Source organism: Tetrao urogallus (genome assembly GCF_951394365.1).
Source record: "Tetrao urogallus genome assembly, chromosome: Z".
NCBI lineage: Eukaryota > Metazoa > Chordata > Aves > Galliformes > Phasianidae > Tetrao > Tetrao urogallus.
The window spans coordinates 57,797,298-57,824,979 of NC_136816.1; the positions used below are offsets into that span (position 1 = coordinate 57,797,298).

Sequence of the window (27,682 nt, forward strand, 5' to 3'; positions counted from 1 at the left end):
TGCACTGCAAGACAGTTATTCTATATACAGTAGCATCTTCGGTGTGTCCGCCTTACACGTAAGTAGCTACCATGCAGTACGGAAGACCGGGTGTTTCAGCAGCTCCCGCGATGGGGGTCTGTCCTGAGGTTGAAGTTCTAAACACCGAAGAGTCACATCCCTCAAGCCAGGAGACAGGTGCGAAGGGATTGACGGAGCAGTGGTTGCACTAGCAATCTGAACAGAGAGAAAACGTCTTACAAGTCAGTGACTCCTCAGAGCCCCACCTCTTCCCCAAACAGTAAAAAGCTGATCATTTTCAGCTGTTATGCTACACGCTTTTATTCGCTCAGCCCAGTTCCCACTGCAGTTTAGAGGGTTACATTAATTTCTGCCTCTCTATAAAAGGGGTCTCAAGTTCCTTTTATGACTCTTTCCCCAACAACATGTGCTTGTCACAGACTGCCTCTCTCCTTGTACTCTTCTCTCATTTTTCTTCTAGCAATATTTGCAGCAACCAATTGCAGGGCAGTAATAAGAAGTGGCTCTCAGGCCACGGATGTGGGTATTCTGAAGTCTACTCCTTGCCATTGGTGTTAACTGGCATAGCAGAAGCCAGCATGGAGACAGATTGTCCTTCAGGGTGGTAGCAGAAATGCAGTAAGGACAAAGAGAACGTAACTAGCTTAACATATTATGTAATATCAGTTAAATCTTTCTGAGATGGAAGCAAGTTGCTCCCTATCATATTGATTTTTACATTCTCTAGATCAGACTGAGAAATATGATGGAGAACACTTGAGTGTCACCATCAGATTTACAGACATCAACTCGTTAAGATGATTATCTCCCTTATTTGAATACTACCGTACTAGTTCTGCTTCATGGAAACACTTTCTTTACTGAGTCCAGTGGAGATACTGATCACTTTCTTTACCTGTGTCAGTATTTTCTTCACTCATGCCTGGAGCTGAACTAGATTTTTAACTAATGATATATACAAATGTATGTATATGTCTACATATGTCTATTTGGCTCTGGGCAGCCTGGTTTGTTAGTTGGCAAACCCGCACATAGCAGGGGGGTTGAAACTAGATGATTGTTTTGGTCCTTTTCAACCCAGGCCATTCTATGATTCTGTATATCTAATTGGTTTTACTAAGAAATGTGGATAGACTAGAAAAGGGAGGGACAACCTTTTTTTATAGAATGGCATAATGGTAGGCAACTTTCAGCAAAACCTGGTCATGGAACACCACATTTTTCTGAAGGATGTTTCCCCTCTATGTAATATGAATATAAACACAAATGTTCTATAGTAGAAACACTTATTTTGCTTCCATATTTTGTAGGATCGTAAGAAACAGTTCAAACGCTTGACTCTAGGAAAATTTGATTAACTCTACTCCTATATGTGTATTTTTTCTTTGCCTGTTGCATTAGTTGTATTAGAATAAAGCTTTTTCTACATACTATTGTAGGTGGCTCAGAAAGATAAGTCATTAATCAAAATGATTAGTATGATGATATTAGTATTGCTTTTACACAAATTGTTCAGCCCACTGTAGCAACAAAGAACCTTACCTTAAATATCAGAGCAAGATGATTGGAGTGTTTCTCTGCGTTCCAGGGAGGTTTAGCACAAGCCATTTCTATAACAACACAGCCAACGCTCCACACATCACAGCTCCTACCATACTGCTGACCTCTCAGAACCTGCACAGAGAAATCATAGCCCAGTTTATCTACTGCAAAGTCTCCTAAGTTCAAGAAAAATAAATAAATAAAAGCAACCAAATGCATTCTGATCAACATTTTATTTTAACAGAGTGGTCAGTAAATGCCACTAAACTTACACAGAGAGCCAAAAATATAGTGCCTGATTGAAGGACCAATCAAACAATCTTGCAGACTTTTGACCAAATGGTCATTTGTGCTTTCTTAACAATAATCATGAAATATCTTTCAACAAACCACTTACAACGATTTCGATAAGAAGGAGAAATCACTATTGCTATGTTGAAATCACTCCTACTCTTTAGAACTAGTATATTTAAAATTAACTAGAAGCATTTATAGTAGTTTCTATGTACTTGGCTATATGAATCAGCTAACAGAATTCAAACAGCTTTTTGAAGTAATTTGCAAAACTGATTTCTTACCTCTGGGGCCATAAATGCAATAGTTCCCAACAACTGTCCCTGGAACTCCCCAGCACCAGTTCCTTTTGATGCCAACCTGGCTGCAGCTCCAAAATCAGCAATTCTTAATCTATGACCTGTGCTGTCAATTAGCAAATTGGCACCTGTCAACAGCATAATAAAAACACTGCTAGTTGGTTTTCTGTTAAGAGGCAAAGGCATGCACAGGCAATTTTCTAATTTCAAGACTACGGATAGGCAGATGTTCCTCACCCTCAGAACCAAGGAAATCTTACAGTCAAGGGTAAATGCAATACTGTCACTTTTTTTGTTATGCATAAAACTGCTGAACACAGCTTGAGGCCAGATGAGATTCAGAAAAGCAATCAAACTTTCAAAGTAGGGCAAACACAGAATTCTGCAACAATGTCTGGAGCACAAGTAACAAAAGAAAATGTCAACTTAGAACTCTGGAAGTTTTCACTGTCTGCAGCTATCTGTTGAAATTTAAACTTATTTCATCCTTAGCTAGATTGGAGATGTCTTAAAGAGAACTAGACAGAAAATAAAAGTTTTCGTGTTTCGAGGAAGAATATTAAAAGGCAAGAGTGTTTACCATTGTTATGTTGCTACCTATCTGGATCTGTTTCTTGTTTGTGGACAACTACAGCAACATTAAAGGCAGAATTTTAATAGAACAGATTTTCCAATAAATTCCAAGTTGTGTTCAAACAGCACAACTATGTTTATGTTCGATTAGGATGACGAAAGAGATCCCAGAGTGTTTTTATACATTGAAACCTGACTTCTTCTGGCTTGTTCACAGACTGTAATGTAAATATTTGCATTAATTTAACTAACTGATCTCTAAAGCTATATGGCAACTTTATATTTTATTTGAACAAATATCCAGAAAGCTGATTTCTTCCAAATAATTGGCACAAATAGCCAGCATCCCTAGGAATGCTGTGAATGTTCTGATTAATTTCTGTTACAGTTTTTAAATACGATCAGACAAACCCAACAGAGATACAACTCTTGAAATGGCATCCAAGAGAAACAACAGGTCTCAAGCAAGAGACTTGCTTGAGAAGCTGCTTTCAAAACAGTATGCTTTAAAAAAAGTTTTAAGTAAATCTTACCTTTGACATCTCTGTGAATTATCTGATTCTCATGGAGGTAAGAAAGGCCACGTAACAGTTGTTCTGTGTAATTAATAATAACCGATTCTTTGAAGGCTCCATATTTACTCAACAAATGAGCAACTGATCCCCCTAGAAGAACAGAATATATCAACACTTCTATTTCGTGATATAAGAATGTGGTACTGCTTCCTAAAATTTGAGTTCTCTAGGTAAAAGAAACATGATTGATGACTTAATTACTTTCTGCCTGAAACTGTACATTCTATTACGATAGAGGTTTTTACACCTCCTGAAAAAAGAATTTTATTCTTAAGAAATGTACCAATTCTTTAATTATCAAGTACTGGCATATAGATCATCAAGGATTTGGATTTTCCACTGTACCCTTCCAAGTAATGTAAAATAACTCAGCATTGAGTGATGTGAAGACAGCTCCTGACAACTCATTACCGAAGTAATATTATTGCAGGAAAGAAAATTTACAATCAGCATTGCAGAAAATAACACATACTTGGCTTTTGCTTGTTAGCATTCTGGTATTGCTAAGTGGTTTATGTGAAAGAAAGTAAGTTAAGGAGCAATGCTTTCTTTCATGAGAGAGAAGCATGTGTAACACACCAAATGTATTCTTGATAACCAGACTGTAACAATTTAATTCAAGTCATAAAATAAAGCTCCTTCTCAAAAAAAAAAAAAAAAAAAAAAGGATATAAAACTTTTTCTGTGCTATATACAATAGCAAGAAGAAAATACTACCAAATTAACACTTAACAGATTTAACATTTGAATGTTTTTTTCTGAAGCATATTTACTTGCTGCCTACCATTAGAAATTTACTGTAGGTTCGCAAATGCCTTTGCATTTTCCTCACACAATTTTAAATAAAGGAAAATGTAATAATATTTCTTACGGGCTCTCAACTGCAAGTTAGTGACAGAAAATTCCCAATTTAAAAAAAAAAGATTCCCCATAAGAATACTGCTTAATCTGTATTATACAAACTTTCCTTTTCAATCAGCACAAATCTTTAAATCAGTAATGAAAACATAGTTTTGCAAACTAATGCAATCCATGGAACATTGTGCAGTATGAAAGTACTTAGTTTCAAGCCAATCCATACTTTCATTATTTTTTCACATGTAGCTTTTTACCTGCCATCCATTCAATAAAGAGGTTATAGTTGCTCTTCTCACATGTAGCACCCAACATGCGAATAATATTAGGATGGTTTAGATGACTCATCATCCGTATCTCCTCCCTGAGTGCTTCCACTACCTCTTCTTGCTCAGATGATGTGTTCCTGACATATGTCACCTGTTTTGAAATACGACATTAAGATTTATCTTATATAACTGCCAGTTCTGTATTTGTGCCCCGTCCTCCTGCCCACTGGTAAAGCAATGAGAGCGGATGTCTTTCCATCTCTGCTCAGTACCCAAAAGCTGCAAGTGTTCTTTTAAAGAATTTCAAGTCCCTTCAGCTGAGAATAAATCTCCATGCGAGACAGCCATAGAGAAGTAAGACCAATCTTCTGGTCTTACCAGCAGAATCCCTGCAGTGGAGAAATTTCCCTCTTCACTTTCCTGCTTAAACTAAGCTATATATTGCAAAATGTGTATTAGAAAGTACTGTATTTCTTAAAATAAGAATAACAGTAATAAAATGAAAATATTATGTTAACACCATGCATAGAGTTTGTATTATGTGTTAGGTGAAAAAAGACAGCAGAAGACACGAGCAGTTTGTGAGAGGACAAGGATTTAAAATATATAAGGTGAATATTATATCAAGAGAGCTGGGTTTGTTTAGTCTGGAGAAGAGGAGGCTCAGGGGAGACCTCATTGCTCATTGCACTCTACAACAACTGATGGAGAGGAGTTTGGCCTCTTTTCCCAGGCAACAAACAGGACCCAGGGAAATGGCGGCAAGTTGTGCCAAAGGAGATTTAGCTTAGACATAAGGAAGAACTATTTCTCTCAGAGAGTGGTCAGGCACTGGAATGGCTGCTCAGGGAGGTGGTGGAGTCACCGTCCCTGGCAGTGTTCAAAGGCATCTGGATGAGGAGCTACAAGATACAGTTTAGTAGCTTATGGTAGCAATGGTAATGGGGGAGGATGGTTGGACTCATGTAGATCCTTTCCAATCTTGTGATTCCATGGTTCTATAATATCCCACAGAAACATTGAAGCAGAATATGTTCAAGAATGTGAAATATTTACCTGTTTTACAGCCATTAACGTCCCTGTTCCTACATCTTGAGCTTGGTAACAGGAAGAGAAAGCTCCAAGACCAATTTGCTGACCTTTAAGCCATTCTGCATCTTCCCTGTAATGATGCTTTGCTTTGGTATGTCCAGGCAGAGTTTCTGGTGTCTGCAAGTTACATTCCAAATCATTTACTTGTTTATTAGCATGCATCTACAATGTTTATGTTCTTGAAGACTATTAAATACTCAAATTTATAAGCCTCTACTCTCCCTTACAGTTACATATATTGCAGTATTATACATACTTCGGATGAACACATCCTTCCACAACCCACACATTTCTACTGTATGTTAGAGCATAGCTGCTCTTCTGCATTACTAACTGAAAGTGAAAAGCAAGATATAAAAACATGAATAGGACCAAGACTTTTCTATTCCTTATCTCATTTCTAAAAACCTAACATAAGCAAAATTATACTTTCCATTTAATTTACTTCTGCTTCACCTGTTGTTGTCTTACGCAAGCAATCACAAAAAACAACTATTTCGTTCATTCCAGCAACACTACCAATTCTGCTGCCTTTCCTAGGCACGTAGCCTCACAGCATCTTACTTCCTTCAAGTCAAAATACTTGACCATTTTGTGAGCTTCCATATAACTTCTTTGTCTATTCTTATTTCTTGTGCTTTTGCATACGTACAAACAATGGCCTTTTGGGTTTTAGCAGTACCTTAGGTATCTTGCAGCTTTCCTCTCAATATGTACTGAAAGGAAGATCTCTTCCTACTCTGCTTATTCCTTCAGAAACTAATTTGATACCATTTGATGGCTTTTAAAATAAATCAACACCAAAACCCAGTGCAGTTTAATTCCTAAAAACTTCACTCTCATTTTCTGCTTCCCCCCCTTTACACTTTCTTCTTTGCTATTTTAAGGAGAGCTACATATCTCCTTTCCAAACACCTTCTCTAAACTCGTTAATAACCATGGAAGGACTCTGCGGCACCCTCAACTTGTAGACTGTTTATATTCCAACTTATAGGAGAGAACACTGAGGCAATTCATGTTGGTACAACTCTGAAAACACACCAGCACCACCTTAAACTATGCAACTTCAATTCAGATGTTTATTCTGAATTCCCATGTGTATACTTACATCCTGCTGAATAATTATGATATCTTCACCATTTTCGACCTGTAGTTGGGGAATTATCGGCAGGGCATCTTGAGATGCTGACATTGCCATAGCAATAGCTAAAGCTTCCTCTTCTTCAGCTTCCATCTTTTCCTTGCATTTTTGATTATGATTTACATCATCTTTGTAAGTATCATCATTTTCTGCCCTCTCAGGAGAAAGAACTGCAACTTCGGACTTGAATGTAACTGTGCCATCGCTTGTTGGCATGGAGGCCTCAAGTAGGTCCTCAATACTAGAGTTGAGCTCTGCACTCACATCCAACCGACATTTCTCATCTACTGGTGTGAACACCGTCTCTTCACTTGGTATAACTGCACTACTGTTACTACCATTGCCATCACAATGAGAAGTATCATTCAGGTCAAGAGTCATACTGTTCTTTGAAGTTTCTCCCTGCTTGTTCATACCATTTGGAGTGGGTCGTGATGGCTTTGGCCTGTGTATGTGACTAGATGGCAATGGCCTGGCTTGGGTAAAAATTGGAGAAAGCTTATCTGGTTCTTTATTTTCAGAGCAGCTTCTCTGAAACTGGAGGGAAAGCTTCCGTTGTGTTTGAGGAGAAGGTGAGGAGATTTTGCAGGGAATGAATCCCTGAGGTCTGAGTTTAGAGACATCTGTTACAGTGCCAGCTGGTACAGATGGGTTTGAAGGAGAGAGAAGAGTTGGGAATAGTGACTGGGAATGACTGGATGAGGGAGAAGAGTTCAAACACTGACTGTAAGGTTTTCCTTTTGTTTGAACAGCTGGCTTTGGTTGCTCAGTGGTTACTGATGAAACAGGAAGTCCCACAGCTAGGCCAGCCAGTGTCTCAGAAATGTCCTCTGGACTGGCACTCAGTTTTTTGTCACTTAAACCTTTCCCACTTTTCCCTGATAACTGGACAGTATTGTTAGGAGTATTATTTTCTGTAGCTTCTGGAGAATTATCTGGTACAGGTAGCTGCAGAAAGTCTTCATGTCGACATTCCCCAGACTGTATTTCTTCCATGCCTAGCTGGATGGCTTCTGCAACTTCCATTTCATCTGCTATTGCCATCAGACGTCGACGCATCCTTGTGTAATGAGTTGAGCTTGTCACACTCAGCATTTCTAACAGCTTTACAAACACGTGAGGCACTCTTGCCACCATTCTTGCTGAACTCAAAAATACTCTCCGTGATAGTTTACCGACCATTGAGTGGGAATTGTCAATTGACAGCAAGGCGAAATTTAGAAGGGAGAGAAGTTTCTTATACCTGTAATTAAAAATAAATACATTTTTAAAAAATCTGTTTTATGAAGTGATATGCTCTGGTTAGCCTGTGCTAAGAAAGCCGTTTCAAGACCATGTATTTAGCTGTTAGTTCTGCAGTAGCAAAAGGACTTATTGCTTGCACTGCTGTTTTAGAATTGTTTGATAGGTCAGAAACAGAAAATGGCAACCAGTTACTCTAAAGTAGGTGTACTTTTGCATGTAAATATTTGTTTACAGGAATTCATCATCCCACAATTTTTTGAAGAGATCACCAATGACACCATCAACCACATAGAGCATTAATTAAACAGTGTAAGCAAGTACCTGCCTACTATGGTATCAGCCTGTAAAACATCTCCACAGACAATGTGAGGATAAAATTCACCAGGAAATTCCAACAGAAGTCTGTCTATAAGACAAAGTCTCCCCAGTAGCGCTTGCCAGTTGCTGGGTTCAACTTCAGTTGCAAGAATACAATTCAAGATATAATCAACATCCAATGGACCAATACCAATGGACCCTAAAAAAAAAAGGTGATAAAAATAAGGATTAGATATATTCATAGTTCAAATTCCATAACGATCAAAACAGTTCTACATGGAATTATATCTGTGCCCAAAATAACCCCAGCCCCAAACTCCAAGGAAAAACATTTTGTCTTATGTTTTGGATAAATTCTGTACTTAATTAAAAAAAATAAAAAATCAGTATATTTGCTTGGAATGATAACCCATTTATATATGAAGAACTATTATTACCTGATTTAAGTATTTCTCTCCCAACTGCCAACTCTCCTGCTTGGCCTTTACACATCTCCAATAGCGTTGAGACTGAAAGTTGACTTGTTCGACTACAAGAAATTCAAACCAGAAGTAACTCCTTTAGCTGGTGGTTTTTAGAAAAAACTTTGTAACATTTCAATAATCATTAGCTGGAAATTGTATTTGGATATCGACTTCCCTTCACTTTATTCCAATTCATTGGTACAATGGCTGCTCCGAAAATAATGCCTCTTAATTCATTAAGTTGGTCCATGATGTCAGAGGCAGATGTTGGTGGTACAGCAGTAGAGGCTGAACTTTCCCACCAATATCCTGTTATATGTTGTTGCTGTGTGACAGATGGCAACACAGGGGCAGCCTGACAAAATGGTGTCTGACATAGAAGTACATATGAAGCAAAGGTGTCACTGAGTTCTTTAATGTGGGGAAAAAAAAGTATCCACTGACATTCATTGATGCTTACTTAATGGAGATCTATGAATGTGAGCATAGTGAGGTGGTGGATGGTGTGCATCAGCAGTGGAGACAGCAGGTCACCTCTATTGGTACAGATTTTTACAAATACACCCTGCAGGCATTTGTTCATCACTGGCAAAAATGCACAGTTAATGGTGATAACTATACTGAAAAATAATATTTTGTTGCTAAGAATTTGCTCTGTGAAATGCAGCTATTATGCTCTTTTTATCTGTTGTAGTTTCCATGGAAATAAACAGGAGGCATTAGTTTTGGAGTAACCTATATACAATAGTGTATCTGCAAGCTACAAAGAGTTGTGTTGTATTTACAAGGACATTCCCAGAAACTTCATATATATCACCAACAAATAAATAAAACAGTTAGGGAGCAGCTTCCTTGTTTCTCAGTACATTCCTATTCCCAAGTTCTTAGAAACCTTAGGCAACAATCTCTTACAGAAGAAATCACTCAGGTGCACATTAGGACCTTCTCCTCTTGTAAGCACAGGCTAAATTCAGAAATCCAGCAGCAAAAGAAACAGTTCAATTTCTTTTCTTAAATTTTACATGTTTTATCATTAGACAATTGCTGGCGGGGGAAGGGACCATTGCTAGCTGGTTTTAGAAGAAATGCTGCTTATGATAAATTAAAATGAAAGAGACAGTGATCATGGTGTTCACTCTACAGCTGAAAAAATGGTTGGCCTGGCAGAGCATATAGGATAGTTCAGGACAGGAAGACAAAGCCTGGCTGATGATTTCACCCAACGTATCTTCCTTAATTTTAAAGGAAAAGGTCTTTATGAAAGCAAAGCATCATTTAAGATATCTAAATGCTGGACATACATAATCAGAGGCGCTCAAAACCTACATCCTTCAAGACCGAAGTTGGTTGTAGCAACTAAACTAACTAAACCATATATCATGGCACACTTACACTTATCCACACATTTTACTTCACCACATCTTATAAATGCTCTTATTGTTTCACACAAAATATCAACAAATGAAGATTCAAGATATTTCAGTAACAACCCAAAATAAATTTGAAGTTAATGGGGCCATACCTGTTGGCATCTGCACATTTAACTAATATTGTCTCTACAACTGGCTTCAGAAGTCGCTGTAGCTTAGTCTTTTCTGCCAAGCTATGACAAGGAGTATAGACCAGCATGGCTCTTAAGGTTTTCTAAGAGAAATGAGGAAAATCAGTAAATATAAATTAGGTTAGTTATAGAATTTTTTAATTAATGTGAATAACTTCACATAAATTGCATTAAAAATACTATAGAAATGTTAAAAGGATAAGGAGCTAATCAGGTATCCGCAGTCGAAAGTACTAATGCATGTGGAAAGGACAAGAAAGGAAATTAATATAGTGAAAAGAACACAGTCATACCATTACTGCTAACAATAACCATTTCCCTGTATTTGGCCAGTGGATACATGCCAATTCACCCTTGCTAAAGACTATCCATTCTGCTTTTAGACGATAATTAATAGTCAAGTCATGAGTAATGCTTAACAACAGTAATTAGGATTCTTGACCTTACACATCTCCTTCTCCTATCCCTTAAAAAAAATGAAGTAACTAGAATACAATGAGTAAACAACTACTTACTAAAGCAGCAACATACACTTTGTAGACAGGGTCAGCACAGACCATGGATAGCACACTGCAGCAAGATTCCACCACAACATCTCCTGAGACGGTGGCCTGAGATGACCCACTCGCTACTCCCAGAGCTCCAGCACTTGTGTTGTGTCCATTGCCATTTCCAGAATTTCCAGTGCTTTCTCCATTAGCCAGTAATAGAGCACCACTAACATCATGGGAAAGACGTCTAAGTGCCATCTCTCGTATATTCCAGTTTCGAGAAAACAAGCAGCCGACTAACTCCATTCCAAAGACCTGCCAAATAGAAACCTTACATGAGTCAAGTTGAATAACATCACAACTGATGAAAAACCACCCTAAGACATCTGTCAGCCAGAAGTTATATGCCAGAGGTTATACTATCTTAAAATAAATAAATAATTTTAAAAAATCTATGATATAAATTAACTGTCATAAATAACGAGTCTTCAGCTCTTCAGAAACTCTGCTAGGCCAAGTGGGGGTAGGTAATTTCATTCACTATACTTCAGTTACTCAGTAATGCAGGTTTTAGACAATGATTTAAACAAAGCTGAAAACTAGGTCCAGCTATTTTTGACAAAAATTGACAGCAGAAATATAGGCAACAAGTTATCCCATTCTTCTTTTCAGCACAAGATCCCTACTCAGTTGAATCCAACTTCAGCCTAAGGAGTATTTAGGCTGTTTGTCTCTTGCAACCCAACTTCAGTAACAGTAAGTGCCAACTTGGTTTTTATATGACACTTGCACAATAAATTGCACAAAACATTGTGTAGACGGACATGGCATAACAAGAACTATTGCTGATTGGTGAGTGGCTGGATTGGATGATCTTGTAGGTCTTTTCTAACTTTGGTGATTCTGTGACTAGACTAAAATTAAGAATATGAATTTTGTTACAAGAATCTTCAGTAGGAGGCCTGGGATGAAGTCTGAATGATGAGGCACTAGAACTGGCTGACTAGAGAAGCTGTGGATGCCTCCATCCCTGAAGGCATTAAAGGCTAGATTGGATGGGGCCTTAGGCTGCCTGATCTGGTGGTGGCAACTCTGCTCACAGCAGGGGTGCTGGAGTGATATTGTCTTTAAGATCTCTTCCAATCCAAACTGTTCTATGGTTTTTATGATAAGATACAAAGATGGTCAAATAATGTTTTGCTAGACTATCTCAAGAAGCTTAAAACATACAGGTGATCAGTCCACTTCAGAGCCATTTTTTTTAATTCAGGCAAGTAATTTAATCACAGTATAGCCCAGTTCGGTGGTTAATCTAGGACTAATAAAATAACAACACAGACAGAATACTCAAGATTAGTTGCTTCCAAATCCTAACACAGTATCTTTTATACCAAGATTTTTAAGAAGAAAGCTCCTTTGTGCCAGTGATTAATAACAGCAGTAGGAATGAATACTTAGAAAGTACTTCTTTGCTGGCCATTAAGCACAATGATCATAGCTTCTTCTGAAGAAAATGCACGTAGTTTTGCATTTATGCTGTGCAATATTATATTCACTAGGAACAAGTTTAGCAACATGGTTTAAAAATCAATTTTTACATTTGAAGCTTCTTTTACACTGTAAAAATTACCTGAATCCATGGCTCAGCTAAATCTTTATAGGCAGAAGGAATCTGCTGGACCCCATAATGAGTAAGGTTAAAATTAGTATCCTGGGTTCTCCTCTGTGATCCAACTGTTGACTGCTGTTGAGTTTGCTGTTGAACCACATGGAGAACAGAAGAATCCACAGGGCTTGGCAATTCATGACTACAGATTAACAGCAAAGAACAAAGATTAAGAAATGAAACACTGACCAAGTTAAATATTTTACCACATTCAAGAATGTCTCTTCAGAGCCAGAAAGATACACTTACATTCAGACTGAATGCCTACCTGTAGAAATCATGAGACCTCCATTTAGATCTACACAGAGGACATATAAGTGGCTCTCTGTTTCTTCTACACTCTTCTGCCCCTGGATAAAAGCAACAGGAGAACATTTTCCAGCTTTCCAGTGCATAGACCAGATGTCTAAGAACTAATATGTCTTAAGTTACACTGAAAAAAATTCTGTTTCTAACTGAAACTTCTAGACTGAACCATGTGAAGCATTCTGACAAATATGTGCATTTAAACATTTCTTCACAAAGAAGTGCTTCACTTTGGCTCTGTAATTGACATTGAAAGACATGAACTGAAATATGATTCTTTTTATGTCTCTAATAGAAGTAATATCTTTTTTGTGTACAAAAATACAGGAGACTGAGCTTTATTTGTTGAAGTTATTTGTTGAAAGTATTTACAGACTTTATTTAATGTAGCTTGTACAAGTACTCTTAATTCACTACATAATCCAAGGTTAGAGTAGACAACTTTCATGTACTCTCATGACAAGTCACAGTAAATCTGCGTCTAACCTTATTCTAATTGTTTAATAGTCTTTTCAATCAGGTTAAAAAAAAAAGTTCTAACTTTTAGCCCTGCAGTTAACTTTTTTCTCAAAGCACTAAACTACAAGCCTGATTTGTGAATAACTGATAAAAACAGGTGTATCGTTGGTATCTGAATGCTAACAAGGTGTCACAAAATTCTACAGTCATCATCTAGGAGAAAGTTTCTGGTTTTGTGAGTATTTTTTCTCCACTTTTAAATAAAAAAATATACAAAACCCACACTGGGTTACACTAAATTGTAGTACTTTTGCACATCTAGAGTCACAAGAATTTAATGAGACAAATATGAAAACATACATATTGACATGCAGTGGTGGTGTAATTTGTTCCTGCAGCCATCTTCACACACAGTCAGGCTCTCTTCATCCAGCATGCCTAATAAACAAATGGGGCACATCTGCTCTTCTTCATCTTTCATACTATTGAAAAGAATATATATGTATTTGTGATTTTAAAATAGCATATCAGAATTCAGAACAGGTTTTAGCAGTTAGAAAGATTAATTTACAACTACTTCTAAGTGACTATGCGCTATTCAGAATAATTTTCCTAATCCTTGGTATCAGTAAATAAGCAAACTTAATTTTGAATGTGCAAAGAAAAGACAACAGCTTGCTGAAATGAAAAGTCACAAAATGTACGACATCTTTTCAAACTAGGTCAGATATTAATTAAGAGACAGAAAGGTCCAGCACTTACATTTTTATCTCTTTAAAGGCTTCTTTAAACAAACTAAGTTTGCTTTTTCAATTATTATTATCAGTTTTGAAAAATTAAGAAAGTTCTTGATTTTGAAATCTGCATACATTTTTTTTCCATCATTACTCCCATCATAACATTGAGTTGTAAGATAGTATTTATAGATTTCTGTATTGGGCTAAAAACTACGTGATAAACATACGTAAAAAATAATAAAGCCATTTGAGTCTTCTGACAGAAAACAATGTAGTAGATTTGCATAAATGCTAACATACCAACACTGTAGATCAGTAAAAAAATCACCTATTCTGCATGTTAATTACATTTTATTTACGCCTTCTTTTAAGTTAATGTAATCAGAGATTTTGAAAGAAAAAGATATTTTAAACTTAGATAACATTTAGTGGAAAACAGTTTTAATATTCTGTAATATTTCTTGAATGTACTAAGCTGATTATCCATACTACCGATTTAAGTTATAGTTGGTGTATGTCTAAAAGTTTGCAGAAATCCTGTATTTGTTCAGCAGCAGTGGTTCTTAAAACAAAACTATATTGTACATATTTGTTTCTATTTCTTTGCAAACTGGTGACATAATTTTTTTTCCAGTGTAAGGTTATTTTTGTGATTTTTCAAGGAAAAAAATAACCTCTACAGAACAACACATGCACTAATTTAAAACGTATTTTTGAAGAACTAGTACTAAACTAAATTTAACTCAAATCATAGCAAACATCAGAACTGAATGAAGTTTTATCTTAAATGAATCTGATGCTCAGTGTTCTCCAGTATAATACAAACACAGACCCACAAAATGGCAACCTATCTCACTGCACCAGTAGTGGTAGGAACTACCTGATGGCTAGCAGGTATACTGGCAAGCAGTTGAAAAATGTTTTTTCCTGTCAATAAGGAGAATTAGTGAAGTTCACAATCCAATGAAAGAAATACATCTTTCCAGACAAGGTACAGAATTAAAGGAACTGACAAGATAAATGGTTCTAGAGTAATTTATGTATTTAACTGGTTTATTTATCTTATTTATCTATAATGACATAATTTGGAAAAATAGATAGTGGGAAACTAAGGTCGTAGTCTATAAATCAGAATTATAAACCCATCTGAATATATTCAGCTAGCACCATGAGAATGATCACTAACATATCACGGTAGTCCTTATAATAAGTTTCACTTCACACGTAAGAAAGCCTCAGTTCTGACCGCCGTCTGTAGTTTGGCGTCTCTAGAGGATGTCTAGTTCACTCAACCCTCTAATTCAAACCACAAATTACTTGTTTAAGAAGTAAGATCTCTGCAAAATCAAGAAAAGGACAAGCAAGAGCACCCAAACTGTACAGGCTGAAAAAAATAATCACTTAAAACTGAAATAAAGTCATTTTAACATAGTATAAAATAGAAAAATCATACTAGTTAGTAACTCCCTTCACTATAACCATTCAGTTTTCATGAAGAGTTTTCTTAAAAACATACTTGAACATGTGAGCGTACATCTTTTATTATGTGTTTACATGCACAGTGTACACCCAGAAAATTTTCAGTGTATTTGCATGTGCACAATATCTCAAAAGTAGTTTTATTATTTATTAGGAAAAGAGAAAAAAGTGAAATCCTGTGTCTTGATTTGTCAATATCTGCAAACTGCTATATGTGAACAAATAAAAGTGCCAAATAAAACCAAATAAAATCAGTCTTACATATAAAAACATTTTTCAAGTTTGTTTCCCAAACCAATGAAGGGTAAAAGTAACTTTTCTCAAGTCAGCAACTTTCAAACAGAAAGATATAAAGCAAATATTCCCATTTGGTACTGCAGTGACAAACACATGCTTAAGTTTGCAAATATAAAGATTTAACATGGCCTGAAATGAAAGCAGCTTTGAACAAAAAGAATGTATGTGATTCTAAACCTGCAAAATCAGGAAAAAAAAAACACCAAAACACTACAGAATTGAAGCTTTTAATTCCTTTAGAAAAATACTAACCTGTTTTCTGAACTAGATGTAGAAGTACTAGATGACAATGTATGAGAATTTGACATGCGTGAGACAAACTTCTGGATGGTGTTACGAGATGGAGCTTTGATCCTCGAGCTACGCCTACTGTGATATTTCTGGAACAAACTCTCAACCTAACATCAGAAAAAGATAGCAACAGTCGTATTTATGCTATGAATAGCTTGTATTTAAAGGCAACATTATGGAAGCTTAACTACAGCTGCAAGAGATCTACTGACTTCCACAATAAAGCATTAGCAGCAGAAGTATAAGGAAATTTCTAAGTCTTATTATATAGTTCACAAGAAATATGGTTTACAGCAAAAATCCATTTACTTGTTAAGAGTAACTGAAAGCTTTAAGGATACACACATCTATAAAGATCCCTGCTCTGTTTACATTTCAGCTAATCAGAGATAGATATAAGTAAGCTTGACTAGAAAATCTGAGATATGAATAATTCACTAAACTACAGCCTCTACCAACATTTTTAATTACACCTTTAATTTGTAGATTCTTTTTCTACCCAGACTTAAGACTAAATTAAAAACAAGTAAAAACACGATCTTGTTCCTTAGAAATACAACAGTTTTTAGTATTTTTAGGATAGCATCCTAAAGACTTTTAACTGGAGCAATATTTTATATCTGCCATTAGATCTTTATGACATTGATTACCTCAAAGTTTTTCAGTGTCTTTCTCCACAGCATTGGGTCTGAGGGCTCAAGCTGGAACACTCGCAGCATAACGAAGAGCAGATGAATACAAAATGTTCCACGGCCACAGCTACATGTCTGCAAAGAGAAGCACGTGCTAGGACTTCACTGACCTTATAGTTAGATGGGTCATTCTTCCACACTGAGGTGCATCATGGAGGTGTATATTACATTAGGAAGGCCCATTAGCCCCTTTTTTTTGTTGTTGTTGTTGTTGTTGTTTTAAAAACAGATAATTTACTGCAAAATAGTATTTTATATATGGACACCAATATCGTCATACATGGCCTTACAGAATTCCCGAAACATTCAAGACAATTATAGTATCTGTTCTTTCTTTCTTTCTTTTTTTTTAAAATGAACTAAAAATACTACTTTTACTGCTCTTCATACAAAAAGGAACTTATGCATATAGTCATAACACAGACCTCTAATGTTACAGAAAACTTACATCAGATTCTTCTGTTTACACAAAAACCTGTATGTCTCCAATGCAGAATCACAGTGGTACTATGAAAGTCTCTAAAAAGAACCTCTTTATGGATATTAACAATACCGTCACTCCACTAGAGGAACTGTGATATTGCTTGTCATTAATATGTACTCCACAAATAAAGGAAAGAATGCTTTTCACTTTGAGAAGCTAAAAGGAAATTAAGTGGCCACATTTTAACAAAAAATGTTTAATAAGACATTTAATAAGCCACTTGCCCTATATATTTCTTATTCCTACATTAGTGAAGACTTTTTAACTAGGCTTTTTTTAAAGAGGATTCTGAACAAAAATAGTGCTTGGCACAGATTTAACAAAAATGCAAGCTGATCATTACATTACACAAGCACAGATTACAATTTTCAAACATTATTTTACAGAACAATTAGCATGGATTGGTGACTAATTTAACTTGCTTTTTGTACAGTTTTTCAATATAAACTATAAATTAGTAAAAGCTACAGACAGCACAAACATTCTTTACCTGAGGTCCAATAAACACTCTGTATTTATTATCAGGGCTATCTCCTCCAATTAAGAAAGAGTTGGGTCCTATCTGCTGCAGCAAGTACAGCCTGGCTCGCATAACTTTGTTGACACGACGACTTGTTTCCTCAGGGCTGTATGGAGAGAAGCCATCTGGAGATGGGGCTCTTCGCGGTGGTGTTATTCGTCCACTCTGAAACTACACAAGTGGTTCCATCATGTTCATGACAACTGAAAGTTTAGCTATGTATTTTTCCAGAATGATGAGTCCCTCTAGACCGAAAAAACTATAACCTGATCAGATTACAGGAATTTAAAGAGGGCAATCTTCTTCTGAATAGAAATCGAGCGCAGAAGAAAAACTAAAATTTTGTAACTGAAATTTTGTATGGCATTATGTCAGAATAGGAATCTTAAGATGCTTCAACATATGTTTTCACTGGTGGATTTACCTTATTACTACTAAATTGTCAGGTATAATTCAACTGGAACATCTTAGGTTTGCGACTCAATATAAACAAGTTACTGAATAAGTTCGTAATGCTAATATATTTAATAGGTAATGAAGTCATATGAGTACAGTGTACAAAACAAATATTCAGTCAATGAGGAGTTGACTTTAAGAAACGCCAAAGAAAAAGAAAAGGAGTGCAGCTCCCTATTCTTTACAACATTGGTGCAACTATTGGCTCAAAAGATTATTTTTGATTATGGAAAAAAAAAATCACTGGTCAAAATTTTTTAATTAAAAGTGTCTTCATTTAAGCTCTTCACGTTTCTAGCATTATGAATGCTTTCATGATTCTATCCAATTTCTAAATTTCTGCTTTGATATAGATCCAATCTGAATTATAAGTTACAATGCAGAAGGTCACAACTGACTGAATGAAGTAAAAGATATCTTCAAGTTTCTTTCATGTGAAGGATTAATAACAAGAAGATGAACAACTTAGCATCTGAACTTCTCTCATCAAAAGGAAAGAAGTTGTTCTACAGTGCTGTGCTGTGTGATCTTCATCTCTAAATTGAATGGAATAGCAGTACACATTTTAGCGATTTTGGAAACCTTGTTTAGAGCAATTGGACAGTGAAAGCTATTATTCCTTCTCTAATTGCATGAGTCAGCACATTCAGCTGTGGACAAGTATGCTAGTATTATCTGTTAAACATTATTCCTCAAAATATTATATTCTCAAGCTTCTCTAATAAAGTGGGCTTTTAGTTCTTGAAACATTCCATTCCATATTTTCATTAACATAACAGTACAGATTTTATTTTCTAAGAATGCACACCTAAAACTTCCCCAACCTCTGTGTAAACATCAGTCCCCAAACGAAGGATCACAAGTAGCATACTGGTAACTCTTTTCTACTGAACTCTAACCAACAATTCTACCCTCAAAGGAATATTCCTATCTGGAAAGCTGAAGAAAAACTAGAGAAAGAACAAAGTCATGGTACCTCCTTGCTCAAATCAAGCTAAGAGAAAAAGAATATCTGCATTTCCTTATTTATTTCCTACAGAAAAAGTCCTTAGAGGACGACAGAACTAAAAAGAAGAAACACACCTTAAGAGCAGAGAACAAAATTCCACACATAAGAGAAATGTAACATGATACATGCTCTATGTATCTCTCTCTCAAGTGATGCTGTGTCATAACTCCATTACATCAGCATCTTGTCATAATCACTGAGGATGATGTACTAACTGCCTCTTTTTATGCATCAGGTTGCAGAATATACTCAATTCAGTCATTACATCACACTTGCAACTTACAGGTACTGGAGATACCCTTTTTCTTCTAACACCCGGTGACTCAGATTTAACAGTCCGAGAGGATGATGAAGAAGAACTGCTAGGAGAAGGACTACGCCGTCCTTTCTGCGTAGGTGAAGAAGCAGTGCTTTGTCCTTCAGATTGAGGTTCTAAAGATAGCTTGTTTATTTCAGATCCATCTCCCTTCACAGGGATAGGTTTCACCACCTTGCAGGAATTAAACCGTACGGTTAGAATTATTTAATTACATTAAAACAGTACAAATACATCAAAACTTATTTTGCTAGCATTATATAATTAGTGGCCTTGTGCTGCCTGAAAGAGTAAAGGCCTATGTTTATACCCCTGATCTGATCTGCCAATACACTTTAAAATGTCATCATATTGAATGTGTACTGCTTGCAAATCAGGACTTTTTAGAAACCTCTTTTGTGCTGTTTTTAAATATATTGCAATTGGATTATGGAAGTAAACAGCATATAGGAGAAGTATTCAAAAAGCAAACTTTTCCTCTAGATTACCATGTTTTTCCCTTCCTGGAAGGTCAGAATGTAATTCATGGGCATATGGACAAATTACTATTATCAACAGCTACAATCTGAAAAAAACCCTGAATATTAAAGTGGTAGTAACAGAATCTGGAGCTAGAAAGTTAAACTAAAAAAAGAGATGCCTTAAAGGAAGCAGGTTAAATAGTGAATCCATTTCAAGCATTGCAGTAACCACGACACAAAGAAAAAATCCAAATTTAAAGTTATTTTCTATAAGAAGTTGAGATATTGGTTTTTTTTTTTGTTTGTTTGTTTGTTTTTTTTACATTAAGTATTTTTAGCACTCTTATCACAGAAAGTTACCAATACAGTAAGCTTGGGTAATGCACAAGATGGCCTTCAACTGTGCATTCCCACCAGGTCACAGTGGAAGTCATATTAATGCAACTACATTCATATGCAACTAATTACTATAAGCTAGCCAGCATTAGTTAGTTTCAGAATTACCACTATGATTACTGAGTTTGATTTGCCTGCAATTTCTTAAAAATCTATCTATGGTTCTATCATTCTGAAATTACTTCTGAGTTATTAATACAGTAAGTAATACTGAAAGAAGCTAATACAGATGCTCTGGCAAACAAAATTTAGCTGAGTTGAGACTTACGTAAAGGAGTTACTCAGGTTTGTTTGCTTTTTTTGTTTGTTTTCAGTACACTTGCAGGGTGGTTTTTGTTTTCATGTAACAAAAATTCCATACAATTACATTACAACACCTTGGAAATTTCTATTTAACATTTTTAAGCTATAGAAATACAAATTAATTAAATCTTCAAAAAGGAATGCAGCGCAAAACAGTATTGTGCAGTTCTACACTGATGTTTTCACGTAAGGAGAAAAAGCTACAACAGCTGCTGACATTAGAGAGCAGTACTGCCACAGCAATTTTTTAGTACAGAATCAGCAGCTACAACAGCTGCTGACATTAGAGGGCAGTACTGCCACAGGACTTTTACACTACAGAATCAGCAGCACAGCTGTATGTTGTGGTTTTTATTTTTGTTGTTTTTTAATAGTTTAAAAACATGTACATTTCAGAAAGTCAGCCACAGTTTCCTATCAAAGAAAAAAATGAATAGGAAAATCACTATTAAGAGCTGCAAATTCTCACGATAAAGAGGTTTCTAAAAGAAAAATTCAGGAACTCTTATTTGTACGTTACAGACAAGGTCCCTCCTTCAGCATCACTTACCACAGGCCCTCTCCTGCTTCTTCTTTCCAGCCATTCATGCTTCCAAGCTGGCATACACGTTGCCTTGAGTTTCTCCCTGATCATGCGCTCTTCTGGGCGGTCATCCATCTTCTGCAAACCCCTGAGGGTTTCTTTATTCTCCATGTCACGACTACAGCAAAGAAAAAAAATTATAGTCATACAGTTATTTTTATTTAAGTTATAATACCATAGCATTCTTAATTATTGTGCCATCCTATTCTCCATCTCCTTTCAACACACCTTCTAAAACATTATTTTCAACCCTGCAGATTATTATGCAACTGTTTCAGAAGTGTTGTGATGGTTCTTGCATGCACCGACAATTCAAAACTTGCCACTTCTATTTTTAAAATGGCTTACAAAACAGATATAAGTGAATACTGTGACAAACTTACATCCTCACTTGGTGCGCTAGCATGCAATTCATAATGCCTCTTCCCATACATAAACACCTCCTCAAAAAAAGGGCTTGTGAAGCAATACACAAAGTATGTTTAAGCCAGGCACAGAACTCATGAAAGTAAGGCTACTGCCCCTGAGTGTTGCTTTCAGTGACTAATGACTCAAAAGTGCTGCCAGTCAACTATAATTACAACAAAATTCACAACAAGTTCATATCTGTAAAATGAAAGCGTAATTCATCTGGATTGTACTTTTTTGACCTACAGCAACGTAGTTACTTGTGATTGCAACAACAAAGAAGCAAAAAAAAAATTATCTCAGCCACTGAAAAACAAACACGAGCAGTCTAGAAGATTTCCTGATTCTTTTGAGCTATCTGCTAAATCACCCAGAAAACCACACTGTTAAGCAGTAGCACATGATCCCTGCCCACCTTCTTGATGTTAGATTGTTTTTATGCAAGCTTTATTAAGCCAATTCTCAGGATGAATTTTCATTTCAAAAAATAAAGTCAAGTTGAAGAGGAAGATAGCCCTAGATAATTTAGCTGCAGCGAGAAGCAGCTGCATATTTACAACTGCTGCTTTCACACCTGCAGTCTTCAACATCTAAAATATTTAGCGGTGCAGCCAAAACTACATTTATGTACTGCATGACGCGTGACCTACAGCACATTCCCTACGACATTCCCTAGAATCAAAAGATGTGTTCATGAGCAGTATATTATGAGCTTCATTTATTATAAATTTGGACTTAGAAGAATGAGAATGTTTTATTGGTGGGAAAGAGAACCCTCTTGTTTTTTCTCCTCTTATTGTAGAGACAAAGGAAACAAAGTATTCTGAGACAGGAAATAACTCTTCCTGTTCAGTGCTGAAATGTAATAAGCAGATGGATACTGTAAACAAAGTACATTTGCTTTCAAGCAGCACCTAAATCTGCCATTAAAAACTGATTTTAGACACAGAACTGTGTCTAATGATTAAAGACTTAAAAGTATTTATAAGTAGGAAAACATCTGCCAAAGAATCCACTCCCCATCCCCAAGACAAGTGGCAAGCCTTACATTCAAAACTAAAGCAAGTGACATACAAATTATGTTTGTTCCTGCACTGAAATTATGCTACTGTTTTCAAGAAAGAGACATAAGAAGTGATTCATGATTAACAAGAGAGATATCACAGCAGAAGGAAGAGTCCAAATGTGCCTAAAAGCTTAGAACATGGGAAAAAACAACTGCTGTCTCATCTTCCATAGGGCTGATTTCGCATTTTTATCTTCACCTAATAAGTAAATAAATAAAGTCCAAAGCAAAGCTAAAAAAAAAAAAAAAAAAAAAAAAAAAAAAAAAAAAGTGAATATATACACACATATATTTATTTACATGTGTAATATGCACACATATATATCTACAAATTTAAAACATATAGTCTTTTTTTTTCTATGAGCTGGAGACCATTTCACTTGCATGAATACACTGTATACAAGAGAGAAAACACTACTGCAGCAGTGAAAGAATGGCACAGTATTTCATTTGTCTATATAGGCACGATTAACTTCCCAACAGATACAAAAAAAGTCTTTTAGAGGCCCTTGGACTCGAATTCATGAACAATGTAACACAACAGTGAAGGCCTCACAATCTGCACTTGTTCTCCAAAAGCAGAAGCAGCTATCTTCCTCTCATGTGACAGCTAAACCAATCTGCTCTTGTCTGCACAAAGACCTCTTGTGCTTTTCCTCCATGCAGGTGGGAAAGACCAGCAGAGTCTGAGAGCCCTTGCTTAGCAAACCGAGATTATCTTTTGGCAGTTTACAAAGTGTTCTGGAAAGTATTCATATTTTAACTCAAGCTTGGCTAATATTATCATTTAAATATTCTTACACTTTTGCATCTGTGCAGTCATAGGGAAAAAAATACTTATTTCATAAAGTCCCATTGCATACTGCAGCACATCCTCATTTTGCAGCTTGAACGTACAGGATTGTTTTGGGTTTTTTTTTTTCTTTTTTTTTTTTTTTTCCCTGTTGTTGTTTTTCTTTTATTTATTTTCAAACCTAACACAAAACCTCATCTATTCCAGTCCAGCTGAACCTGACAGTTACTCAGGTTGTCAGTCCCCAAATCAATGCGTATTAGGACAAAATACAAACAGTAAAAAAAAACACACTATATACAGCACAGAGGACTTCAAGGCACAGGGTACCCTGATCTTCATATAGAAAAACCCATTCTTGATACAAGAAAACAACAAAACCTGACTGCCAGGTGGTACTTGATTTGAATAGCTTGGACGAACAAGGGAGCAGTCAAAAAGTAAATCTTCATTTTACAAGAAATGTTGCTCTGGGGAGCCTGACATTTCTTGACAGTGAGATTAACGCACTGTAAGGGAACAGACTAATGTAACGCTTTGTGCAGCACAGGAGGCAAAACTTTGTCCTTCGCTGCCATCTTGATTTTGAAGCCTTGCAAACACTAATTGAACAGTTAGATTATTAACAAGTAGATCTCTATGGATCAATGATTCAGTATTTTAACACAAAGTATGCAATACATGCTATTCAGCAAACTGTTGTGAAATACACAAGTTTTACTTCTGAACAGATCAGTGAATTTCACACTAATTCTTTGCAAGTATTTTTCTTGCAAAGGGCATATATGAAAATGCAAAACAAACAAACAAACAAAAAACAAAGAAACAAAACAAAAAAAAACCAACCAGCTGAACTGTCACTCAAATAAATTTTCCTGGGCTTCTCAATACTTAGAAAAGCCATGGCTTCCCTGCTATCTTGTTTGTGAGACTTTATCCAGAAACCACACTGGACCAGATTTTCTCATCAGCAGTACTAGTGAAACAGGAAAGAGGTCTGGAGGGAGAGATTTGTCTGCTGTATCCACAAAAGCTAAATTGCAGGGAGGGAAAAACAAAACAAAACAAAAAACAAACAAAAAAAAAAGCTGGTAACTTTTTTTTTATTTTAATATTTGTCTGAAGTAAATTATCAAATATAACTTGCATACCAGCGCAGCCAAATGATGGATGACCACAGCTGTAGTAAAATATTTAAGAAAAGAAGTGGTCGTGCAGCATCTCTACCAGAGAGCAATCTAAACAAAGGAAAAAATGAAGTATGGCACATTGCACTGAACTGAAAAACTTCACAGGGAACTTTTTCAACCTGACACTAAAGGACAACTGCCACAAGACACCAATAAACACACTACATCACAGAGACTAATGAATCTGGCTTCCGAGAATAGCTATGGGGATTTCAGCCAAATGTTATTTAAGTGTGAAATTAACTTCTATTCTTCTCTTAGCGTAGCTGACAAACACAGAAGGAAAAACAATAATTTTTTTTTTATTATTTTTCCCCCCTATCTGCCTTGGACTTTCCAATAGCTGTTCTCCCCTGAGAACAATACAGACTCTCTTCATTTGGCCAACACACTGTCCTCTGAAGTTCACAAGAAGAATGTATTGAGTGGTATGCTGTATCTAAGGTTTGCCTTCCTCTCACATTAGCAAGAATGTCTCTTCTTCTTGTTGTTTGTGTGAATCACTGATGAATATTTTGCTAAGCCTCCCCTAGTCTGGCAATACTCATGATTTACTCAGTTTAACAAGACCCTCATCTTCTCCCCCCCCCAAATCCACTTGCCCTCAAAGGGAACTACAGCCAAACATATCTCTGATTGACATGTCAAAAACACGCATCTCTTGAAGAAGACATTTCACTGCCAATAAGATACTATTCGCAACAGAACTCTACAGCTGAGCCATCAACTTCAGCCGAGTTTCACAAGCCCTCTTCAAGAAGAATCAGTGATGAAGACTCAGATCTTCAGATGTCTAAAGCTATGGAGGTATGCTATCCGCCTACATTTTCTAACTTGTAGAAAGTCAAATCTATGTGTTGAGAGGACAAAAAAAAAAATAATGGCTGGACTGCATGTTCTGAAGCCATCTAGTCATAGGAACTATTCAGAATCACTGAAAACAAATCCTACAAAACAAGCCAGGAAATACTGGCCTCTCAAACAGACGCTTGCCACAAAGATAATGAAATGGGCTCCTCTTCTGCAGGCTTCCTAAGAAAGCCACCAACTTCTGATGTGAATATGACAAGCTCAAAGGTCTCTCATCCCTTCTGCAGTTATTCAATCTCACAATACCAACTCAGACACGTAAAGGTATATGCTATGCTAATTTCAAGATGTAAAAATAGCAGTTCTGTTACATTATAAAACTTTTTGCTTTCATACCAGTGGGTTTGCAGAGCAAATTTAGTCTCTACAACAAAAAACTTATTCCATGATTGAACACAATTTCTAGAACCTACACACAATTGTAGTGGGAAACACACAATTATGTATACTGGTCAAGATGCAAGGCCCCTAGATTGTGCAGTTTAATTCTTTAATTAAAAGTATGTATTTGGACATAATTATACAACAAACTCCAGATGCTCAGCAAGAAAGATCCAGTTCATGCCTAGTTCATATTGGGGCAGCAAAAGAGAATCATGAAATCATAGAATGGTTTAGGTTGGAGTGAGTCCTGCACAACGTATTAGCAGGCATTACTCCAGGAACTGCAGAAACATTGAGAACAAAGATCATAATACGAAGTTTACAGTCAGCTATGCAATTGACCCATCTATATACAGTTATAGGTTTGCAAGCGTAGAGTATCAGAAAGGGATTCTCCCCTATGTCGGTCCTCCAGAGCCTCCCTTGCTGAATACAACCAAGTATTTGCTCATCACCAATCCACTTTTGACTATCAGGTTATTTGCTCATGTTACAGTTTAATCTCTTAAACACTAAAGTGAACTTCAGCTTCAAATTATTTAAATCCATCATATTCTAACCAAGAAATGCATTTGGTGAAATGTAATTGGCTAGGACATAGAAAACATCAGGTCAGAGTCCTTGTGGTCCTTGTTAATGTAGAAGTCTGAAATCATTAGCAGAAAGATGGCACAAAAGGTACGAAAACTGAAAACAGACATCAAAGTTCTCGATACACATCATTTATTACATGTCTGTATATGAAGTTCATGGGAACATTCACTCTGTTTTGAGTCCATACTGGTCCTGCTTTGGAGCTGAGATTGTTTATTGCGAGTTTGATGGCTATCCCATGCATTCTGTACAAAGTTTAGTGGATAACCTTGCATCCCTACCCCAACAGACAGCAAAATCAGACATTTTAAAGAAAAGCTATACTTTGAATCAGCTTAAGATAATAGGGGTAGGAAAATAATACATTCCCACCTCCAAATGTTTTGGGAAAATAAAGCATTTGTGTAAGTAACTTGGATAGGATGAGCTGCACAGATTTTTCCAAAGATATAACCTATTAAATCATTTCTGGAGGAGTTATAAACAAGAAAGGGCATTCAGACCATTCTGGCACTGCAGAATTATCAGATGGTATCAGTTATTCCAAGATTTTGCTACAACGAGAATTTTAAGGTTCTCTCAGCAAAAGAAGATCATAAAAATAAATCATGTGAGACAGCAAATAATTAAAAAAAAAAACAAAAAACATGTAAACATGTTATATCTAGCAAAGAAATGTAACAGTCTAACTTTTATAAGTCTTAATGACTAGTTAGGCTGTGAATGGTAAGCTAGGCAAATGGAGAACCGAAGAAAAACAACAAATCTTCAAATGACTTTAAGCTAAGTTCATGAAGTTAAAAAACCTAACCCAGGCCTTGCTGAAGGAGGCAATATACTTTGAAAGACTTAAACAAGTTCACTCTTGTTTGTTTTTTTTCCATGAAGAAAAATCTGAACTCCACGATTCCAGAGCAAAAATGAGGTTTCTATCCAGTCATATTTGTTTCATGGTTACATTCTCCTGGCAGTCGTAACAAATCGTTATCTACTAGTTGGTCTAAAGCAGTATTTGGGAGGCATGAAGAACTACTCCATTGTGCTAATCGCCCCAGTTTACTTTCTTATTTACATATCTTGCCTGTGTCTGCTTTCGTTTCTTGACATTCATCTTTTTCAAGCTTATGCTCTAGTCTGTGTAGAATAGGGACAAGAAATACGAAAGAGAAGAAAAAACATGAG

The 27,682-nt window shown here is 36.2% G+C and overlaps 1 protein-coding gene across 1 annotated transcript in view; it reads right to left on the bottom strand.

The window, feature by feature from the left end:
- Positions 1 to 66: 66 nt before the first annotated feature.
- MAP3K1 (mitogen-activated protein kinase kinase kinase 1) overlaps positions 67 to 27,682 on the bottom strand; it is a gene marked incomplete at both ends in the record, with an annotated part of 54,789 nt that continues 27,173 nt past the window's right edge. Inside the window, 19 exon segments of the mRNA XM_079548829.1 lie at positions 67 to 216; positions 1,564 to 1,695; positions 2,142 to 2,284; positions 3,263 to 3,394; positions 4,417 to 4,579; positions 5,485 to 5,637; positions 6,629 to 7,904; positions 8,228 to 8,423; positions 8,662 to 8,753; positions 10,211 to 10,332; positions 10,765 to 11,055; positions 12,371 to 12,548; positions 12,675 to 12,756; positions 13,532 to 13,653; positions 15,937 to 16,082; positions 16,626 to 16,742; positions 17,642 to 17,842; positions 19,420 to 19,626; positions 21,163 to 21,313. Coding sequence (XP_079404955.1) covers positions 67 to 216; positions 1,564 to 1,695; positions 2,142 to 2,284; positions 3,263 to 3,394; positions 4,417 to 4,579; positions 5,485 to 5,637; positions 6,629 to 7,904; positions 8,228 to 8,423; positions 8,662 to 8,753; positions 10,211 to 10,332; positions 10,765 to 11,055; positions 12,371 to 12,548; positions 12,675 to 12,756; positions 13,532 to 13,653; positions 15,937 to 16,082; positions 16,626 to 16,742; positions 17,642 to 17,842; positions 19,420 to 19,626; positions 21,163 to 21,313 — 4,054 coding nt within the window.